General features: G+C 42.8%; 1 protein-coding gene across 3 annotated transcripts; it reads right to left on the bottom strand.

Annotated features, from left to right (window-relative positions):
- Positions 8–13,403, bottom strand: PQLC3 (PQ loop repeat containing 3). Of its 3 annotated transcripts, none has more exons than XM_021389696.1 (7): positions 13,205–13,403; positions 11,355–11,437; positions 10,809–10,878; positions 10,174–10,231; positions 8,868–8,988; positions 7,667–7,708; positions 8–2,131 (listed from the first exon to the last, which is right to left on the bottom strand). In XM_021389696.1, exons 1-7 carry the CDS (start codon positions 13,345–13,347, stop codon positions 2,127–2,129), a joined length of 522 nt encoding a protein of 173 aa, XP_021245371.1. In that variant the 5' UTR covers positions 13,348–13,403; the 3' UTR covers positions 8–2,126. The 3 variants fall into 3 exon arrangements, with proteins under 3 accessions (XP_021245371.1, XP_021245370.1, XP_021245369.1); XM_021389695.1 differs by lacking the exon at positions 8–2,131 and adding an exon at positions 2,138–3,134; XM_021389694.1 differs by lacking the exon at positions 8–2,131 and adding an exon at positions 4,634–6,642.

Raw genomic sequence — 18,708 nt, 5'->3', positions numbered from 1 at the left:
GTACCGGGGTTGGATCTGTTGTACTTCATGTCCTCATGTCTTGCCCTCATCTATTGTGAATCCCTGCAGCTGTGTCATGCCTGGTATTTTAGGAAATGTACTGTCTTATACTATTTACTAGCCACAGTTTATACATTCTATGCCTATATAAATAGTTACTAGCTAGGTACACATACAGCAGGCTGTATTGAGAAGCTATTGTAGAATGATAGGGGCTGAAACGGAGCACAGGAGGTCTGCTGGTTGGAGCTCTCCTGCAAAGCAAAGCCACCTTAGAATAGGGTCCTCAAGAACTGTGTTTGAATTCCCAGTGCCTCTGGGGATGAAAGTACTGTAGCATTCCTCAGTTCTCCTACATGCAGTTGTGTCCCAAAAGAAAGGAACTGTGTGGGCAATGTTGAGCTGTAATGTGAATGTTAATTTGGCCAACGGTATGATGTGAACAGCCTTTGTTTTGTACCCAGGAAAGAAAAGCCACAGCAATTTTTCTGTCTTTCTCATGTGTCAAAGCTTCCATCTGCTGATCTGTGGACTGAAAAGACCCCATTAATGTTAGTTCCTGCAGGTTGCGGTGCCTCCCTGTTGTCCAGTAAGAACCATTTAAAATTTTGGAGAGAGAAGAATATCAGGAGACTAAGGAATGGATGTTTTATACAGTTTATTTTTGTAACAGGGCTGCTGCAGCAAACAGGACGTTTTTATGGCCTGGCTGATTTTATCTATAAAAATTATCTTGTTGCAAGTCCTGTTGTTTCATGAGAGTAGCATAGCCAAGCTGCAGATTAACCTTCTGGAAAAATCAGGAGTCAAACTGGGAGCCAGCAGCTCAAGACATACGCAGAGAAGTTTGGTTTCCCTCCAGGTGCTCACCAGCACAGAAGCTGGACAAGAAGACCCCATCTGAGCCATGTATGTCACAGAATCACAGAACTGTAGGGGTTGGAAGGGACCTATGGAGATCATCGAGTCCAACCCAGCTGCGAAGCAGGCTCCCTGCAGCAAGGCCCCCTTGTGTTGGCTGTCACAAGGGCCTTCCTGAAAGTAATTTCCATGTCTGTCCTGGTTGTCTGCTGCACTTCCCTAGTTCCAGTGGCTCCTGCCAAAACTCAGCCTCTCACAGCGATGCCAAATTGAGCACCAAGCACGTGTGCAACAGAACTCAGTAGTTCTTGCGCTTCTTAGTGTGGCTGATGCTGTATCTAAAACAAGATGTAGACCATAGTTCTTCCAGGGATTTGGGAACACGGAAGCTGAAGTTCTTCGACGGTCAGCAAATGTAAAGCATTACTGATGTTTCACTGCAAGTGTCTGGATCTCTTACCACCTCTCTCTCGAAGATTCTGGATGTTTCGTAGGCATCCAGTGGCTCTCTTGAGTCACCATGGCCAGCAAACCTTCTGCTAGACATACTGTGCTTTCTGTATGTAGTTTCTCAGGAAGTTTTGGATGTTCGTTAGGAGTGTGAGCATTTGTAATATAATCTTGCAGTGACACTATAAGCTACTTCAGGGATTATCTGTGTCCCGTGGATCAAGGGGTTTGCATACTGCTTTGAAATCTCTGTCACGAGAGTGGTAAGGAGTTTTCATTTGAATCTCTTTAAAAGATGTTGACAGAGCAGTTCTGAAACTCACTCATGCTCTTAGTTGAAGTTGCCTGTAAAGTAGGTGATGTACCCAGACATGCTCACCTAAGAAATGAGACGAGCCTACTGAGATGTATGTGGCAGAAAAGAACGCTGTGTCTGAACACATCTGGTCTAGTTCTTTCCAGAACTGCTGCAATGAGTGAAAGAGCTCACCATAAACCACAGCTCCAAGATGCCTGTGGGGACCAGGTCTTGCTACGAAGTTTGGGGTTTTGAATCTTTACCCCTTTGTAGGCAGGAAGCATTGTTTTATAAGGGTGAGAAAGGCAAGTAACTTCCTGATACTTGCTATTGCAAGAGTGCCGCTAGATTTGATCAGTACTGCTCTCGCTCCATTGATCTGACAGAAACTATGAGATTTAAGTGATCTTTCAAAATGAAAGAGACGGTGAATGAACTGCTGCATGAGGGAGCAAAATTATGAAGTCTTAAGTGTATGTAATCCTGCATACCTAAAGAACTCTGGAAGGACGCATCTTCACCCTGAAAAGATAGGGCAGAGAGCAGCGATTTTAGGTCCCTGTGATCCTTTTTAGGCTTGGAGGAAGTACATAGAAATGCCTTCACAGCTTGGTGGAATCTGTACCACTCGAAGGTGAAAGAATTTCTTCACAAGAAGTGGGTAATGTAAAAACATGCTTTGCACAAGCTCAGTTTATGCTTCAATAGAATCCTGACCATGTGATTTACACAACAGGACACTGAGGCACAGAAAGCACGCTCTTCCATTTACACCCCTGGTATGGTGTGAGACAGGTCTGCACCTTGGCACTGCTGACTAAATCTCCAAAAGCAGAAACTGTCTACATTCCAAAGTGGGCATGTACACTGAAGACTTCCAGTTATAACAAGGTGGTAAGTAAAATTAATTTTTAGCATGGAGGCATGTTACTATTCAAGTGTTCTTCCCGTGAGTAAATAATACCACATAATATACGGAAGCCCTTGTTTAGTCTACTCACAGTTTAAGGTAGCTCTGCTGAGCTGGATAAACTCCAGCCCCAACAACAGCAGAAAAACAGGGCGTGAACAAAATTATGACAAGTATTTAAATTGTACATAGGATATCCCCTTACATTTCATCAAGAGTATTACATAGGATCATTACGTAGTATTTTACCTCCAGTCCAAAACTTGGATCTTTTCCAAGAGAGGGTTCTTGCCCCAAACCACTACCAAGGGAGGATGGACTGGTTGATGTTCTGAGATGTCTCTCTCTGCCATCAGGCAGGAAAGGCTGAGCACTGTCAGGGCTCGCCTCTGTCACTGCTGAGGTCTCAGCGGTAGCATCCAGCACATGGCAAACTGGCAGGTTCTCAGGGTAGTGTTTATAAATAAATATGCTTTCTCAAATGGCAGACTGGGAAATCGTTAGATCATTAATAGTGATGGAGGCAACTTTTCATGTTCTGCAACATGCGTAAGTGCAAATCTTCATCGGTGATCAATGATTATCAACGAAGGATATGGAATGGAATAATTCAGCCTGGAAACATTAGCGGGAAAATAACATTATTCATCATTGAAAAGACGTGCTGGAAAACTGCCTCATTTGAGCTAATCTGTAGCTTTTATGGTAGCTCTTCCTGTGGGCTCCAAAGGCTGGGGGAAGAGGAATTTTACTTGTAGAAGACTGGACAAAGGCTGGCTGAGACCTGTCACCTCACTGCAGATGACTGTCTCCAAGAGCAGAGCTGCTTCTCAACTCCAGCAGCTACAGTGCGAGTCCCCTTCCCCACCCTGCTGCTTTCTCCCGTTTTGTTGGATTGCATTAGCAGAACCAGGTTGGGAAGCAGCTACGCTTCTACCATACCCACCTTCCACTGCCAGTACATCCCTTCTTTTAGAACTGCACCGTGTTCTCTGAGTCACATCCTTGTTCTGCTTTTGCGCAGTGGATCTCATGATAAATTCCTTCTCTATCATACTGCTAAGAGAGCTTTGTTGCTGAACATAGGTTGCAGCTTAACCTAAGTCACAGCTGGGGAGACTTGATGTTGCACTCAAATTTCATTGGCCTGTACTACAATTCAAATTGGTATTGTTGTGGGCAAGAAAACTCATACTTCTTGAAAGCCCCAGTAGGTCAAGTCAGGGAAAGCTATTTTACCCCATGAACATGTTGTCACCAGATGCGAGCAGATGCTGTGTGTGTGATTCAGCACTTCAGTAGCATCTGTGACCTTCACCCCTACAGATAGAAGTTGCTTACTGCCTTTCAAACAAACAGATCTGAGATGCTTTCCCTGCTTGCCTTGGGCCAGCTGCTGCACTGTGCAGTGAACAACTTGCTTGCACCCAGCCCAATAACCACCGAGTGACAGGTTTAACAAGATTTATCCTCCCTGTCTCTCTTGCCTAAAGCTATTGCCTTTAATCCAGCTACTTGAGAAGATTATGGTTTGCATATAGAAGACCACAGGATCTACACTTGTATGGGGCTTGCCAAGGACATGACCATGCTTCTACTTTACAAAAAGGAATGAAATTATTCTCTGGGAGAAAAAAAAAAAGAGAGAGAGAAAAGTACATACAGCTACCACAACTACCTTCTGATTTGTTCCATATCCCACACAGCTTGGGTGAGAACTCATGGTCCAGGCTTCCAAAGTCCATAGAATTACTCTACTCAAGCTCATCAATTACCCAACTTCTTTCCCACAAGTTTCCAAGATTTACCCTAGATACATTAAGTAACATTTGAAAAACTTGTCTTAAATGCATTTTCAGCATTTTATGATGAAAAAAAAAAAGCATGAAGTCCTGATGATCAAACCAAAAGTGGTCTCCATTTTGTTACAGCATCACTCAGGAGGTTGAAAGACAGCAAGGACAGGGTTCTGGCTCTAAATAAAGCTTTCTCTCTTAGAGGATTTAAAAAAAGAGAAGTGTGTTTTCTTCCTCTAAGGTGCTGCACCTCTTTGCATTGTTCAGGTTGACTGATGTGCTGCCTGATGCTTTGAATAATAAGGTGAAAGCTGCCCATTTATGACCTGTAATGAACATTTTATTTTTTCCATAATTGAAGACAGAATAAAAACAGTGAACATAATGAAAACTGACTACAAGACTGACATTAATCAATCATAAAGAATAACATTTATTAATATGACCTGGAAAATGTACTACGTGCCACCTGCCACCAAATTATTTACATATTTCAGATCGCTTTAGTAAAATCAATACCAGAATATTTACAATTACTCTACCAACCAAGAAACTTCTGAGCATTCATGCACTTTACTGAAGCAGTAAAAAATCCTCATCTTTTAATTTGCTCTCAATAATGTGAGATACACAAAATTATATGTCCACAGACATACGTCTTTCCACTGCTTCCCTCCCCAGAATCAGAGTTGACAAAGCAGCTATGTTTCAGACAGCGAAGGTCTGCACCTGCTGAGCAGACCTTGTCGCAGTGACTACTGGGAGAAACATCTGCTTTTGCAGATCACGATGCTCTGTAACAGCCCAATGATTTAGTGTGTTCCAAGGAAAACCCGACTCAAATGCAGTCAATGAGTCTCCCCATAGTTTCCAAGCCACTGTCTGCAAATGAGTGCCTTGTTTTTAGCATGCTAATCAGCAGCAATAGTGTAAGATCCCTATTCAAAAGGCATACCTTTTCATTTTGGAGAATGTATTGAGAAATCTGTGGGTACTGTATTTCTCTATGGTTACTGCTCTAACTTTGGGTTGGAAAAGTACCGCTTCCAAAAGTAAAAACCCCTGCTAAAAGTTTTCAAGAACATCCTTTTCCCTTTTTAAATATACCTACTAAAACCAGTTGGAATCCCCGAAGTAAAAATCCAACTTCAGTCTTTAAATTCTTCAGGACAGGTTAAAAAGTAATAAAGCATATTGTAGTACCATCAGAAACCGATAACCACTGGAGATAGGTTTGCTTCAGCACACTGCACTGCATAGATGGGCCACAGTCAGCATGGATTGCATCCGGAGACCAGGCATCGCTGCAGGAGCCTCTCCTGCAACAGAATTCTTAACTCTGTTGGTCAAAGTCTCATTAATCTCTGTACCTTCCAGTTACTGCTGTTCCCAAAACCGTATGTTCAGTGATGGAGAGCTCAGGTTGAAAAAGAAGAATGCATAGTTGGTTTTGCTCTTATCGTAATAAAATCTGGCTGTATGGAAGTGACTATGGGTATCCTCTATCAGCTGTGTGAACTTACTGCTCACGTGCTGAACGTAGCGCTACAGTCTCAGCTGGATCCCTGACTTTGTTAAACTCATTTAGAAACATATTCTGAATTGGGCCTTTACTCAGATTTCTTTATGCATACAGGTACGCATTCTCTTTTATAATTGAAGAAAATTACTGCAAACATTTAACCAGAAAGTCCTGAAGTGATATGAGAATATATAAACGTCTAAATACAAAGACCTTGTTATTTTACTAAAAAAATCCAGAGAAAAAGTGGTATCAGTGAAGCCTGTCTTAAACAACCAATAAAAGCGTGCTGCCTAAATTAAGCATCTTATCAGAATTATTACTATGAGAAAATAAGCAGAGCTGCACTGAATACATCTAGGGATAAGTGCTAGGCTTAAGAGAGAGTGCTTCCCAGAATCAGAATCACTTGAGTTGGAAGGGACCCTTAAAGGCCATCTGGTCCAGCTCCCCTGCAATGAACAGGGACACCCACAGCTCCATCAGGTGCTCAGTGCCCCGTCCAGCCTGACCCTGTGTCCCCAGGGACAGAGCACCCACCACCTCTCTGGGCAACTTGTGCCAGCGCCTCACCACCCTTCTGGTAAAACACCTCTTCCCTTACATCCAGTTTAAGTCCCCCCTTTCAACTTTTCCTCAGCTTTTTTCCTCCTGTTTATCAGTTTCTTTTTTCCTTTTTTTTTTTTTTTTTAATGTTGTATGCTGACAAGCGTCTTCTAATCGGTCTTTTTAGTTCTCCTGTAGCGCAGGATTGTGGCTGTGACCCAAATATTGAGAACGAGCATGGTTATGAAACGGATGAGAACTAAAAAAGAAAAAAAGCCAACTCTTGTTAAGTGTCATTCCAAAACAAATCACCTGCGCTCATCTTCAGCAGACGGGTTTTTAGTGAACTCGTCATGGCATACAAATCAACCACTTCCCTTCCAGACCACTGATTTCAATGAGCACGTTCAGGAACCCAGAAATTTTCAAAGTAAACACAGCAGAGAAGAGCACTGAAAGTACTTAGCATTTGTGAGGGATACCTGAAAATAAACCACCTTTCTCCTGTGAAAAAGCCAGCAGAGCAGCAGAAGCCTGGGCCGCCTCATATACACATATATTTACACCTCGCACTAAACTCAGTGCCGCAGATTCTGTGTCCTTTCCAGTTGCATGCGTTGCTGATAATAAATAGATTGTTCTCTGCTGCCATGTGGTAGGCTGAGACATTGGGGATACAGGAAATACGTGCATCTGTCACATTTAATGACAGGAAATCTGACAACTCGGGAAAAGGCGCTGTTCTTCAGAACCCTGAGTAAATAGCTGACCCAGGTTACACTTCTGCATGTGCACTTGGCCATTTTTTTGGCGATCCTCCGAACCGCGCGGCCCCACCAAGTCCTACCCAGGGGGAGGGAAGGAATAAGGAACTGAAATGGGCATTTCCTTTTCCAGTGGAAGAGCCACTTTAACTGCTTGTAAAACTAGAGCCTTACTGTGCTGCAGAGGGCTGCTTAAAAAATCCACTCAACTCCTGTTTCTGTGGGAGCGTTACCTCTGAATTGGAACAAGGATTCAACATATAAAGCACCACATGATTTTACTGCTGTTCTTATATCCACCAACTCTTGGTTTTGAACCACATATGATAAATGTGCTGTACTCTTTAGAGCTTTCAGTTTTGTCTGCATCACTCTTTTTCACAGGACATTAAGAAGCTGTTAAATAATTTTTCTTCATAATCACATTAGCTGCAAATTATACATTTTAAGTTTTTGCGATGCAGTTAAAAACTACCAAGGCAGCTGTTCCCTGGAAAGGTAAGCTGTTCCCGTACTCACCGATCAGATCATTTGTAGTCATTACAGTTGTAAATATTCTTGCTGTAAATGGAAGGAACTGTTATTAGTGGATGAGATAGAACATGCTTACAACTTTCAAACACTGCTGAAGTCTGTGTTTTGCAGCAGAGGATATTCTGGCATGAAAATACACACTGTATAAACACTTCCACTTTTAGCGCATCCACTCTTCACTGAGGTTTTAACCTCAGTGACCAAGCTCTCAATGCTGAGTGGCATTGTACCAGGGGCCTCACTTTAACGGGGAAGTGACTGACTGAGGTATGAAAATTCTGATTATCTCTGTTTCCCTGAACTGGATGCAGTCAGAGGTCACTGCTTCTCCTTCAGTTTGTCCCCTCCTGTTGCAGTTGACAGTGGGTTACACCCACAGTTGAGTTAGCGTGACTAAGCCATTGTAAGTGTTCACATGCATGCTTTTAGCTTCCTGCAAATACGAGTAATTAAGTTTCCCTTCCCACGACAAATCTAAATATTAAATATTTCACATTTGCAGGAGGCTGAAACCATTTATAAAGACTACTGCCATTGTTCAGCTGACAGACCACAACTTCTACTGATTGACTTGAAAACATCAGTTTCACAGGGAAACAGATCCAGGAGCAGTATGTTTGATAGTTGGGATATTTTATATAAGTTTTGTGAAGGCACCCCTGATAAACAGCTGTGGAACTGTTTATGGTGGCTGCTCAGTGTTCTTGATACATTTTTAATTCTTTATTGAGAGAAGCACTTACATTCAGACATGGAACTTAAAGGCATTTAGCATTAAGCATGTATTTGTAAATGGCTTTCCAGAATTAGCACTCTTCGTCTATGTAACAGCAAAATGGAGCACCTTTTCATGCAAGGTCACTGGTAATCAATTACTAAGTGCCAGAACACTGAAATTTTTTCTTTATAAAGGCACTCGCTTTAATTACTTCATGTGTATCAGGTTCCTTTAACCACTTTCGCACGTTTCCTAAATCAAAGTGGCAGAGTGACTGAGCTGGTGTCAGTGATGACACTCGGCTGATCCTGTAGTATCTGTGCCTCAGCAGTCAGCACCAAGTGAAACTGCATTAGGCACGATTTATATCTGCTATGGTTGACCAAAGACCTACTGATGGGATTAGGAGCGGACACAGCTTCAAACAAGGAGCCCTCCATGCTTTGCACCAGGCTGCCCGTGGCTTACTTGCACATGTGTATGCAGACATGCTCCAGGTCAAGGCGCTCACTTGTCCGGAATCTCTGGTCTGCCACAGGCACCGCAGCTGGGCGAGCTTACTCGCCGCACTGATCAGCGTGCACAAGTTCTGCAAAGCACAGAAAAAGAGAAAGAAGCTCTGCTGCTGCCATGGCGTTAGCTGAGTGTTCAGCATACGGCTGTTAGCACGTACCTTACTAAAAACAAGACTATATATTTCATTTAGAAGAGAAAAAAAATATGTACTTCCTCAGTAATTCGCAACCTAAGCATTACACCTCCTCAGCAAGGGACCGTGAGGCACAAAATGAAAGTTGTCAGAAGTACGGCACTGATTTCTAAGGTGCTGCTCAGGAAGAAGTTCAGGGAGCACAACTGCTATTGCTGTTGGCAAATACTTGGTAGAGGCTGATATAATAGGAAGTAAAGAAATAAAAAAGCCCCTCAACCTGCTCCATAAAACTGTTTATGGATGTTAGCTAAAATGAGACTGACCTAGTCTAAACAGCAAGGTTGATTCATACCATCTGTTACCATTACGTCTGGCAAACAAAACCATAAAAGAATGAGAAGACTGAGAAGAATGTGTGGAAAATGAGTCCAATAGCTGGGAGAAAAGTTAGGAAGGGAAAGGCCCTGTGGGGCTCTGGGCCTTGCGTGGATTTCCCCTGCCAATAAGCACTGCTGTTAGGCTTAGAAGCTTTTATCCCTACTTGTAGTATCTTTTACATCCATAATTCCAGTTCATCTGTAATTAACTCTAACTTTCTCTGCTCCAGTAAAAAGGGCAAAGACCATCTTTAACCTATGATAACTTTTCTTTAAAAACTCTAGGACTAAATGAAAAGAAGATGTTGTGAAATATGTCACACCACACTACAAAAGCTTTGACAGATGCTCTGTTCTTTTCTTCTTGCATTAAAGATCTACTAATGGGGATGATGCCATTGGGACTGAAGAGACTGCTTTCTTTCAGCTTTCCTTGCCAGCTTTAATGTGACTCAGCGACAAGGTCACACCAGCAGATCTAATACTCATCCCACCACAATTAACATAATCCTACCTCAAAACATACTTCTTTTCCTACAGTCTGTATTTTAAGTGTTATGTTTTCAAGTCACTCATGGAAGTGAAAGAAACAGCTGTATCTGAAAACTGGTTGTTTGTTCTGAAAGTGAGACTGAATGATGAATTCTTCCAAGAACAAATGTAAGTACAGATTTCATTGATAAAGATTTCCAAAGAAAGATATTTCCTATGTGGACATAACTGCAAATAACTATGCAGCACTTACCATGGCCAGGTCTATGATCCACCTCCGCAGCGTTAGTGTGTACCAGCCCCCCCAGAACCTTACAGCATGTTAAGTTTCATAGCACTGAACGTTCTAGGATACCAAAGCTCTCTAGGGAATTAGATTTAACATCTGGAAATAAGTTCTTTAAGACCATACAGTCTGGATAAAGCATATGAAGCACCAGTTGAAGCACTAAGTGCTCCTGTATTACAGTCTCTGGTTGAACAGTGCCTGGGTTTCTGAAGACCCGCTGCAATGCACAAGGTGAGATTTAAGCCCAAATCTTAAATATTATTTAAAAACAAATGCTACCGTCTTCCTCAGAAGAAGTACAGTCAGCATGGATGGGAATCAAAGGAGGTTCACCATTTTGCACCCTAGCAAAGATATAAATTAAGAACAGGTCATGCTCCTTACCAGCTGCAGGCCTTAGCTACGTGCACGGCCGCCTTCACACAGAGAGGTTACTGCAGTCCAAGAAATAACATGTGAATGTGGAATGCATGTTGAGAGGCGGCTGGCTGAATATGAGTTGCAAAACAAATACGAGCACAAAACAAATGATGACATAGCTATGCAAAGAACTACCAAACAAGCGACATAAACCAAAACTGCTGGATTGCAAAGGATACGTGACTGCATAAAGCAAACCTTGTTTCATGTTTCCACTGAAATGCAGAATAAGCAAAAGGAGAATGACATCTGAAATAAATAAAAGATTGCTTGTCAGCCAACGGAAAGAAAAGGCCCAAATGCAATTCTAGACTAAGGCGCTCCATTGGGCACCATGACGATGGCCTGTTTTCTTACAGGTTTGTTTCTCAAATTCAATCAATGTCCAAAACAACGCAAGCTCCAAAAGGAAGCTTTTCTCAGAGTCTGGAGCATTTATAAGGCTCCTCTCCAATATGGAGTAACCGGATAAAGGATAAGCTTACACTGCAACTCCACTGTGTGTCTATTAATCAGATCATTCTTCTCTACCTGATCATCCGTTTTCATAAAACATACAAAAATTCAACCATATCTGAGATAGTCATTCCTGCTTCCTCCCAGCTCCAGCTAGAACTGGTCAGTAGCTTCATGTCACTGCAGTGGAGCATTACACCTCCATGCAGAGCCTTGGCCTGCTGAGGGAGCCCTGTCTCATTTCCAAACCCCTGCTTCGAGAAGATTACCTTGAGCGATGATGATGGGATATTCCAGGTATGTCTGCAGAGGGTAATCATAATAAATCTGGTACCTCAGAAACACAACGAAGCTGGACAGAAAGACATAAAACAGCATGACTGCACAAGGGGACACAACAGCTCCTTCACAACTTTATCTTTTTATTGTTTTTAATTATCTTTTGGTTGCGCCAAAAGGATGTGGATAGGTGCAGCCCCTGCTGTCAACTGATCAAACAAATTTGAACACAAAGTGCAAGCTTGATTATTCCATAGCCTATTGTTGTTATCCACAAGAGTAAGATGTAGAGAGCTTCTTGACACATTTCTGTGTCACAGCATGAAAGGTATAATTTCATTAATTGCAGCTGGTGAGAAAGAAATACAGGCTTCTAGACCTTGAAGCTATTGTCTCTTTCCAATTACCTTGGCACCTGTGAGATAACTCTGATTCATGTCTGTAGTTCCATCTATAAATTAAACAAGTCATCCATGAGATGCCTTCCAAGCCATTTAGACTACACTGGTATAAGATTGTCCCATGTAACTCTGTGGTCAGGCCGAGAGTCTGCTCTTAAGTGCACCAAACAATGGCAAATCTTCCTGCTGCTCCTCAACAAAATATCTTAAAGGAACTGAGCTGTAATCATGCATTCCTTACTTTCGTCAATTATCATGCAAGTCCACAGAGTCAGACAGAAAATTCCAAGCTGTAGAGTCTGCAAAGACTGGTGGAGAAAAAAATGGTGGTTTGCAGCATACAAAGATGGCACAAGGAACTTCCTGCCTTGTAGAATCATAGAATCCATAGAGTTGGATGGAACCCCTGAAGGCCATCTAGTCCAACCCCCCCTGCAACAAACAGAACACCACAACCTACCCAGGTTGCCCAGGGCCTTATCCAGCCTCACCTTGGAAGTCTCCAGGGACAGAGCATCAACCACATCTCTGGGCAACCTGTTCCAGTGCCTCGCCACCCTCACTGTAAAAGATTTTATCCTTGTATCTAACCTAAATCTACTCCCTTTGAGCTGGAAGCCATTTCCCCTTGTTCTATCACCACAGACCCTGCTAAAGGTTCTGTCCCCTTCTTTCCTGTAGCTTCCCTTTAGAGGAAGGTAGGTAACATGCTTTTGCAACATTCAGAATTAAAAAAGCTAAATCCTGTCAAGAACTTCCTCTAGAGTCCTATTTCTTCTAAACTCAGATATACCCCTTGCCACAGCATCATTCTTCACATTGCTCCTTGGTCCGGTCGCTGTGTTCTGGCTCTGCAGAACCATCCCAGCACCTGAGGACAGAAAGCTGTCTGTGGCTGGACCCGGTATGGGCTGCAGGATGAAGAGTGCTACTAAATATACAAACCATCCCAAAAAAACCTTTCAAAAGAACATCACTGAAACCCTTCCAGAATAGTTTTGCCCTCAACACAGTTTAAAGAAGCCTGTAATCTTCTGAAGGACTGGTTATGTTTTATCTGCATGGATGAGAGAATCCTGCCTGACTGGTACAGGTACCTGCGCAACCAGCACATGCACCAACGAGAACCCAAGTACCACAGGATCACAGGCTGGTTGGGTTGGGTTGGGTTGGGTTGGGTTGGAAGGGACCTCACAGCCCACCCACCCTAAGCCTTGCCCTGGTTGTACCCCACCAACTCAGACTGCCCAGGGCCCACCCAGCCCGGCCTTGAGCACCTGTACAGATTGGGCACCCACAACTCTCTGGGCAGCAGTGCCAGGGCCTCACCGCCCGCTGAGCAAAGCATTTCCCCCTAACAGCTAACCCAAATCTCCCCAGTTAGCCGAACGCGGTTCTCCGTTGCGGCGTCACTCCCAGCGCCCAGCACGCCGCCTTACCCCGCCAGCTCCAGCACGAGGCTGCCCAGGCTGAGCCCCCGCGCCGACCCGGCCTTCAGCACGGCCGCCAGCTGCGGCAGTTTGATGACGGCGCACACCGCCCAGGTGCTCCAGTTCGCCAGCTCCAGCAGGGCCGCCGCCATGACGCCCCGACCCGGAGCGCGGAAGGCGGCGTGGAGGGGAGGGGCGAGAGCCCGCCCGGCCCGGCCCCGCTGTGCCCGGCCCCCAGGGCGCGCTGGTGTCTGCGTTCGTCACGGAGTGGTGTGACAGCTGTGCGCTGGGTGGTGTACGGGAAATGAAACGTTTTCTACCCCAAATTTCGGGTGCTCCTGCTCCTGCGTTTTTCAGGCCGCGCTTCCTGAATGGCCGTGGTGCTGGCTGCTCAGCGCGGAGACAGCCTGTCCTGTCTGCTGTCTGTGTGCTAACAGCTAAATGCTAACGGCATTGCTGTCTGTGTGCTTGCTGGTCACAGCAGCAGCCACGCAGGGAGGGACCGAAGGCCACAGTGCTGTACAGCCCTGCATGAGCATGTGATGTTACACAATTAATCCACAATAATGTTTTTATCTCTTAATAAAAAAAAATCTTAGTTTTTTATATCAAAATTCGAATTCTTTTGCTTGGTAAGTAAGTTGCAGCAGAACGCAGAACCACTTTAAATTACACTGAAGTGAATAAATTCATCACATTTGAATCTCCGGTGCAAGCTGCATGTCTCACAGCAGATAGACAGAAGTTTAATGTTTCTGCACCCCAAATAGGACTGCAAATGTCGATTCCTATTGAAAAAAATAGAGAAGGAAAATGAGCTTTCTACAATAACCAAAGAAAAAAGAAAACAGGTGGCTTTTTTTCCAGTAATGATATTGGTTTATCATGGCTGGTTTTGAGCAAAATAGTGCTTTAAACTGTGGTTTTGCAAGGATTACAAAGAGTGCTCTCTAATTTATTATTTCCACAGCCTGCCATTCGAACAGGCAGTAGTTCATCTCATGGCTAATAGGTCTTCTAATCTCCGGGTTAGAATAAGGAAAGTTCCACGACTGAGAAACCTGTGGGGATGAAGGCAACCCCCAGGAGAAGCATGGAAGCATGGATGCTGGTCCCACTGCTCAGCCTGTCTAGGTCTCTCTGGACGGCATCCCATCCGTTGGGCATGTCAACTGCATCCCACTGCTTGGGGTGGCTAAGGGGTGGAGTGCGTTATCAGCATTTCTGGACAGCTCCACATTGCAGGCAGTACCCAGCACACTGGGTGGTTGAATCCTCTTATAGGATCTTGGTAGGCTGAGATGGACTGACAGAAAACTCGTGAAGTTCAGTAAAAATTCGAATCTGTCACCCATGACTGACTAACCCCATGCACCTGTACAGGTGGGGCCAACAATCCAGCAGATTCCTGTATTCTTGATGTCTGAGGTTGTGTTGTACAAGCATGCAGGGCAGGAATATAAAAGAAAATTGGTTGCTGCATGTAGATTGTAAGTTAAAAGTGCAATGCATTATATATATATGTGGCAAACTGAAAACATGGCAGTGTTTATGTAAGGTTTACTTGATGTTAGAAAGAACACGCATTACAAGTTGAATGAAAGTACTGTAAACAAAAAAAAAAAAAAGAAAATACCACCCTGTTGACTCAGTGTGCGCTCTGTGAAATGGCTTATTGAGCTAAGTGAAGGTCTGAAGGCTGCTACGGATAATGGCATGTTATCTAAAATAATATGGTTAGCCAAAAGGAAGTACTAAAAGAGCCTAAAATACCAGAACTGCCCCCTTTAAGCACACATTTAGAAACTCAATGCAAAAGCTAACCCAGAAGCTAGCAAAGCCAAAGAAATGGGAGAAAGGAGTTCGTACTGGGAATCTGATTTCCACGATAAATTTGGAGTTATCTGTTTCATTACACAGAAAATCTACTTCAAGCTTGTAACCCAGAGAGAGGATTGATCTGCAGCATTTGGATCCAGAGCTGGTCTTGTTCTAGTTCCATATTTATATCTGAGCTATTTCATAGCAGAAACTTCACTGAGAGTTGAGAGACTGAGCACATTTCAGCTGACCTTGCTGCAAGGTTTGCTCTGTAAGAGTCGAAACAAACATTTTCTGTATTTTCAATCCCTTTGGCTTTTAAGAGAGAAAATCATGCGGTTATTACAAAGCATTGGGATAGTTACAGGTGGTTCTACCCTGCATTGTTTAGTTTGTTTCCCATTTGCAGCAATACAAGCAGCTGAGAGTTGCTGAGTGTGTAACTTTGTCAATTTGCAGACAGTATATCCAGTGAGGATTGTTAATCATTACTAAGTGGGGAAAGCAGACAGTTTGAAGTGATCTGGTCAAAGTCATAGGGTGAAACCAGATCTCATAATTTTTATAGCTTATATATTTGCAGATTATTTTTTATTGCAATTTAATGGTGTATGCCAAATGAGAGGTCCCGGCTGGCTTTCCCTGGGAAGCCAATGAAAAGACATTTGCAGCAGTTTTGCTCCACCAACCTGGCATAAAGGTGGTAGGCTGAGGTGAGGCTTTAATCCCAGATTCCATTTCCAAGTAATGGTGGTTTTGTGGGTATATACAACTTGTGAGAGAGGCTTTGAGAAGGTTACAAGATGACATCAGTCTGTGGCATCTGTCCCTTCTGAGACAGAAGAGGGCTGTGGGCAGGGCTGTGATGTACAGAACCAAGTACCCCTTCAGTGCTTGGCAGAGGTTCTGAGTTTCTTGGAAAAGCATCTGGATTTCAAGGAATTAATCCAACCAGACATGGAGGTTTCTGAACAGGGCAAAGCAGAGCTCACATGGATTCAGAGTAGCAAGTATGGGTTTTAAGACAGATGATCTAATTTAGGAAGGTTTTGCTGGTTTTTAACTGAGCAGGGCTCAGAAGAAGCAATTTGAGGCCCCAACAAATTATTGTTCGTTTCTAAGCCCAGCAATAAAAATAAATAAATAAAAATAATAATTAAAAAAACCACATCAAACAAAACAAAATCCCACCCCACTTCTTGTGAAGAAGAAAATTATCTGCATTAAGATGAACACATATTCAGAAATTTTCATCCATAGAGTGTTCTTTAGAAAAGGCAAAAATGTGAATGTGTATGTATGTAATGCATCCTTTATGTGTTATACCATGTATTATAAATATATTGATACATGGACCTGGCCTCCGTTGTCCATCTAACTTCTCGTACATAATTGCTTTCTTCTTCCTCTGTTATAGGAATCTTACTGTTCACATGGTAATTTCCACAGCATGTTGTGATGTTCTTTGTAGGAAAACCCATATAACTACTAGTTTAGAATAATTGAAAGGTCAAGAAGCAATTTTAAATACGGTTTCTGAAAAACATGGTTGGAATCACCAGTCTTCTAGAATAAAAAACTTTATAGTTAAGATGCCATATGAGAGCTATGTACAAAGACTAAGAATATAAGAAATACAGGTTTAGATGAACTTACATGTGTTTTGCTATAAAATATGATCCATTTCACACATTTCTACTATGAGCAGAGCTTGAAATGAGAACTTGCAAAACTTGGAGGCACTGAGAAGAATCCTTAAAAGAGAAAGCCATCTATCTAACTAAATAATTAAATTCAAATTCCTACCCACTTGTGCTCTTTAACTGAAAGAAATACAGAGAATGAATTCTCTAAACACGAATAATCTCTTCTTTGAGATCTGGCAGCAAAAGGGAAAAAAAAAACCCTTATAAAACCATGAAGCACAAGTGATACATCATAAAAACTCTTCACAAGAAGCTTACAGCGCAGTTTAGAATCTGTACAATCTCTTTAATAAACGGAGTTTCCACTGATCATTTACAGATTTAAGTACTGCTGTCATCCATTCTTTCTGAGAGACTCTGCTTATGTAAATAAAGATTAGCTGGCAAAATTAATTCTGGTAAGAGAAAAATGGTTGTTAAACTTGGGAAGAAAACAGTGCCTAGAAAATACCTGTTTACTGCATTCTGCTCACAGCTTCTATAGCAGTTTTGGTTGGGACCTCAGCTGCGCCCAGCTGTGTTTTCTGAAGGTTGCTGCACACAGCAGAGAGAGGCAAACTAACTTCAAAACTATTCATCTCGTACCGGGGGGGGGGGGCTAACAGCAGCAGCATAAAGGAATTTTAATGTCAAAGGAACATGTAGTAATTGAACAAAATAAGGTGGCCATGTGGGAAACTTTTGTTCTATAAACAGCCATTTTCTTATTAGAGATATTACATGATGATGTCAAGTGCTCAGATTTCAGGAGGAAATGTGAGTGAACTGGAGTTCTGAGGGTGAGAGGAACTGCTGCTGTGCAGGTTGTTGCCCACCAGCATTCTAGCAGCATTTCAATTAGCCGTGTCACAAAGTCAGGGTGTTAACTTACTTTCAGTACCGAGTAGGCAATAAGGATGGATTTCAGAGGGACTCTGATTGAAAAAGGCATGTCTGGATTCAGTGAAAAGCATTACCTGTAGCAGCTGGTAGCAGACTAGAAATGTGCACATCAAAGCATGGGGTGGTTCATCTGTATTTTAGAGATGTAGTCTATTCCAATCTGACCCAACTGGGGTGATTTTTTTAAACTATTTCTGAATATGTTTTGAAAAGCTCTGTTTTCTGATTCCAGCAGCGCCAGTGTAGATCAGATAATTGATGAAAAATGCTTCAGTCAGTCACACAGTTTATACACTAACAGGCAAGCCATGTTAAATACGGCATTCTTGATGGCTGTCTGTGTTTAACATTCAAAGGTGGAGATTCCTCAGGGAATCTCTTTCAGTGCAGTGTTAGCCTTACCACTACCTTCTGTAACAGCAAACAGGATTCTTCCTTCTATAAGTTAAGACTGTTATTTTTAATATTGTCTGCCATGCACATGAAATACAGGCTGCTACTTTTCTCACTCCCCGAGTTATGTGTGTATCTAAAGACTGCTATCCTGTTCCCATTCTCCTTTTATTTTTTCAGGTTAAGCCATAATAACCTGCTTAATGTTTCCTCATAGCCAAACTTCCCAGTACTCCAGTTACTGTCTTTGCTTCTCAAGGCTCATTAGTGGCCCACATCTTCAAGGCAGGGCCTTCCATGTTTTGCCCAAAACTGGAAGAAACACTTCAGCTGAAGCAGTGCCAATGCTGAATGGCAGGATGAAGCTGTGCAGTGCTGTGACCATCCTCCATCCTGTGCAATCCATTTTGCAGGGCCTCTCGGAGAGAGGGATTCTCCGTCTTCATAAAGAGCAAACAGAGTTGAGAATCTCGTACTATTTAAGGCCCTTTGAAATTAGAAAGGAATTGTGCAATACTGTCGCTGTAACTTAGTGTCTTTTTCAGTGGATTACTTGGTGGGAAGTGAGTGCCATCTGCAGGTTAGAAAACATGGAACTTACTATGTTGTCCCCACTAGATACATTTGAAATCAAAACAGTTCCTGCTGCAACTTCCTTCTCTCAGGAGAAAGCAGAAAGCATTTTAGCTCAGAAAGATGTTTTTTTGTTTT

The sequence above is a fragment of the Numida meleagris genome, chromosome 3, assembly GCF_002078875.1.
Source record: "Numida meleagris isolate 19003 breed g44 Domestic line chromosome 3, NumMel1.0, whole genome shotgun sequence".
Classification (NCBI taxonomy): domain Eukaryota; kingdom Metazoa; phylum Chordata; class Aves; order Galliformes; family Numididae; genus Numida; species Numida meleagris.
The sequence above is the reverse complement of the archived record's forward strand: the minus strand, read 5'-3'. Positions and strand labels throughout refer to the sequence as shown.

What these genes read in the sequence shown, in the direction of transcription:
- PQLC3 (XM_021389694.1), bottom strand. Translation starts at nt 13,347, where the DNA reads ATGGCGGCGGCCCTGCTGGAGCTGGCGAACTGGAGCACCTGGGCGGTG. An exon ending in GGTTTGCTTTATGCAGTCAC is followed by an intron (nt 10,232 to 10,808) that starts GTATCCTTTGCA and finishes ACATGCTGTAAG; the next exon opens with GTTCTGGGGGGGCTGGTACA. An exon ending in GTCTGCATACACATGTGCAA is followed by an intron (nt 7,709 to 8,867) that starts GTAAGCCACGGG and finishes TTCCATTTACAG; the next exon opens with CAAGAATATTTACAACTGTA.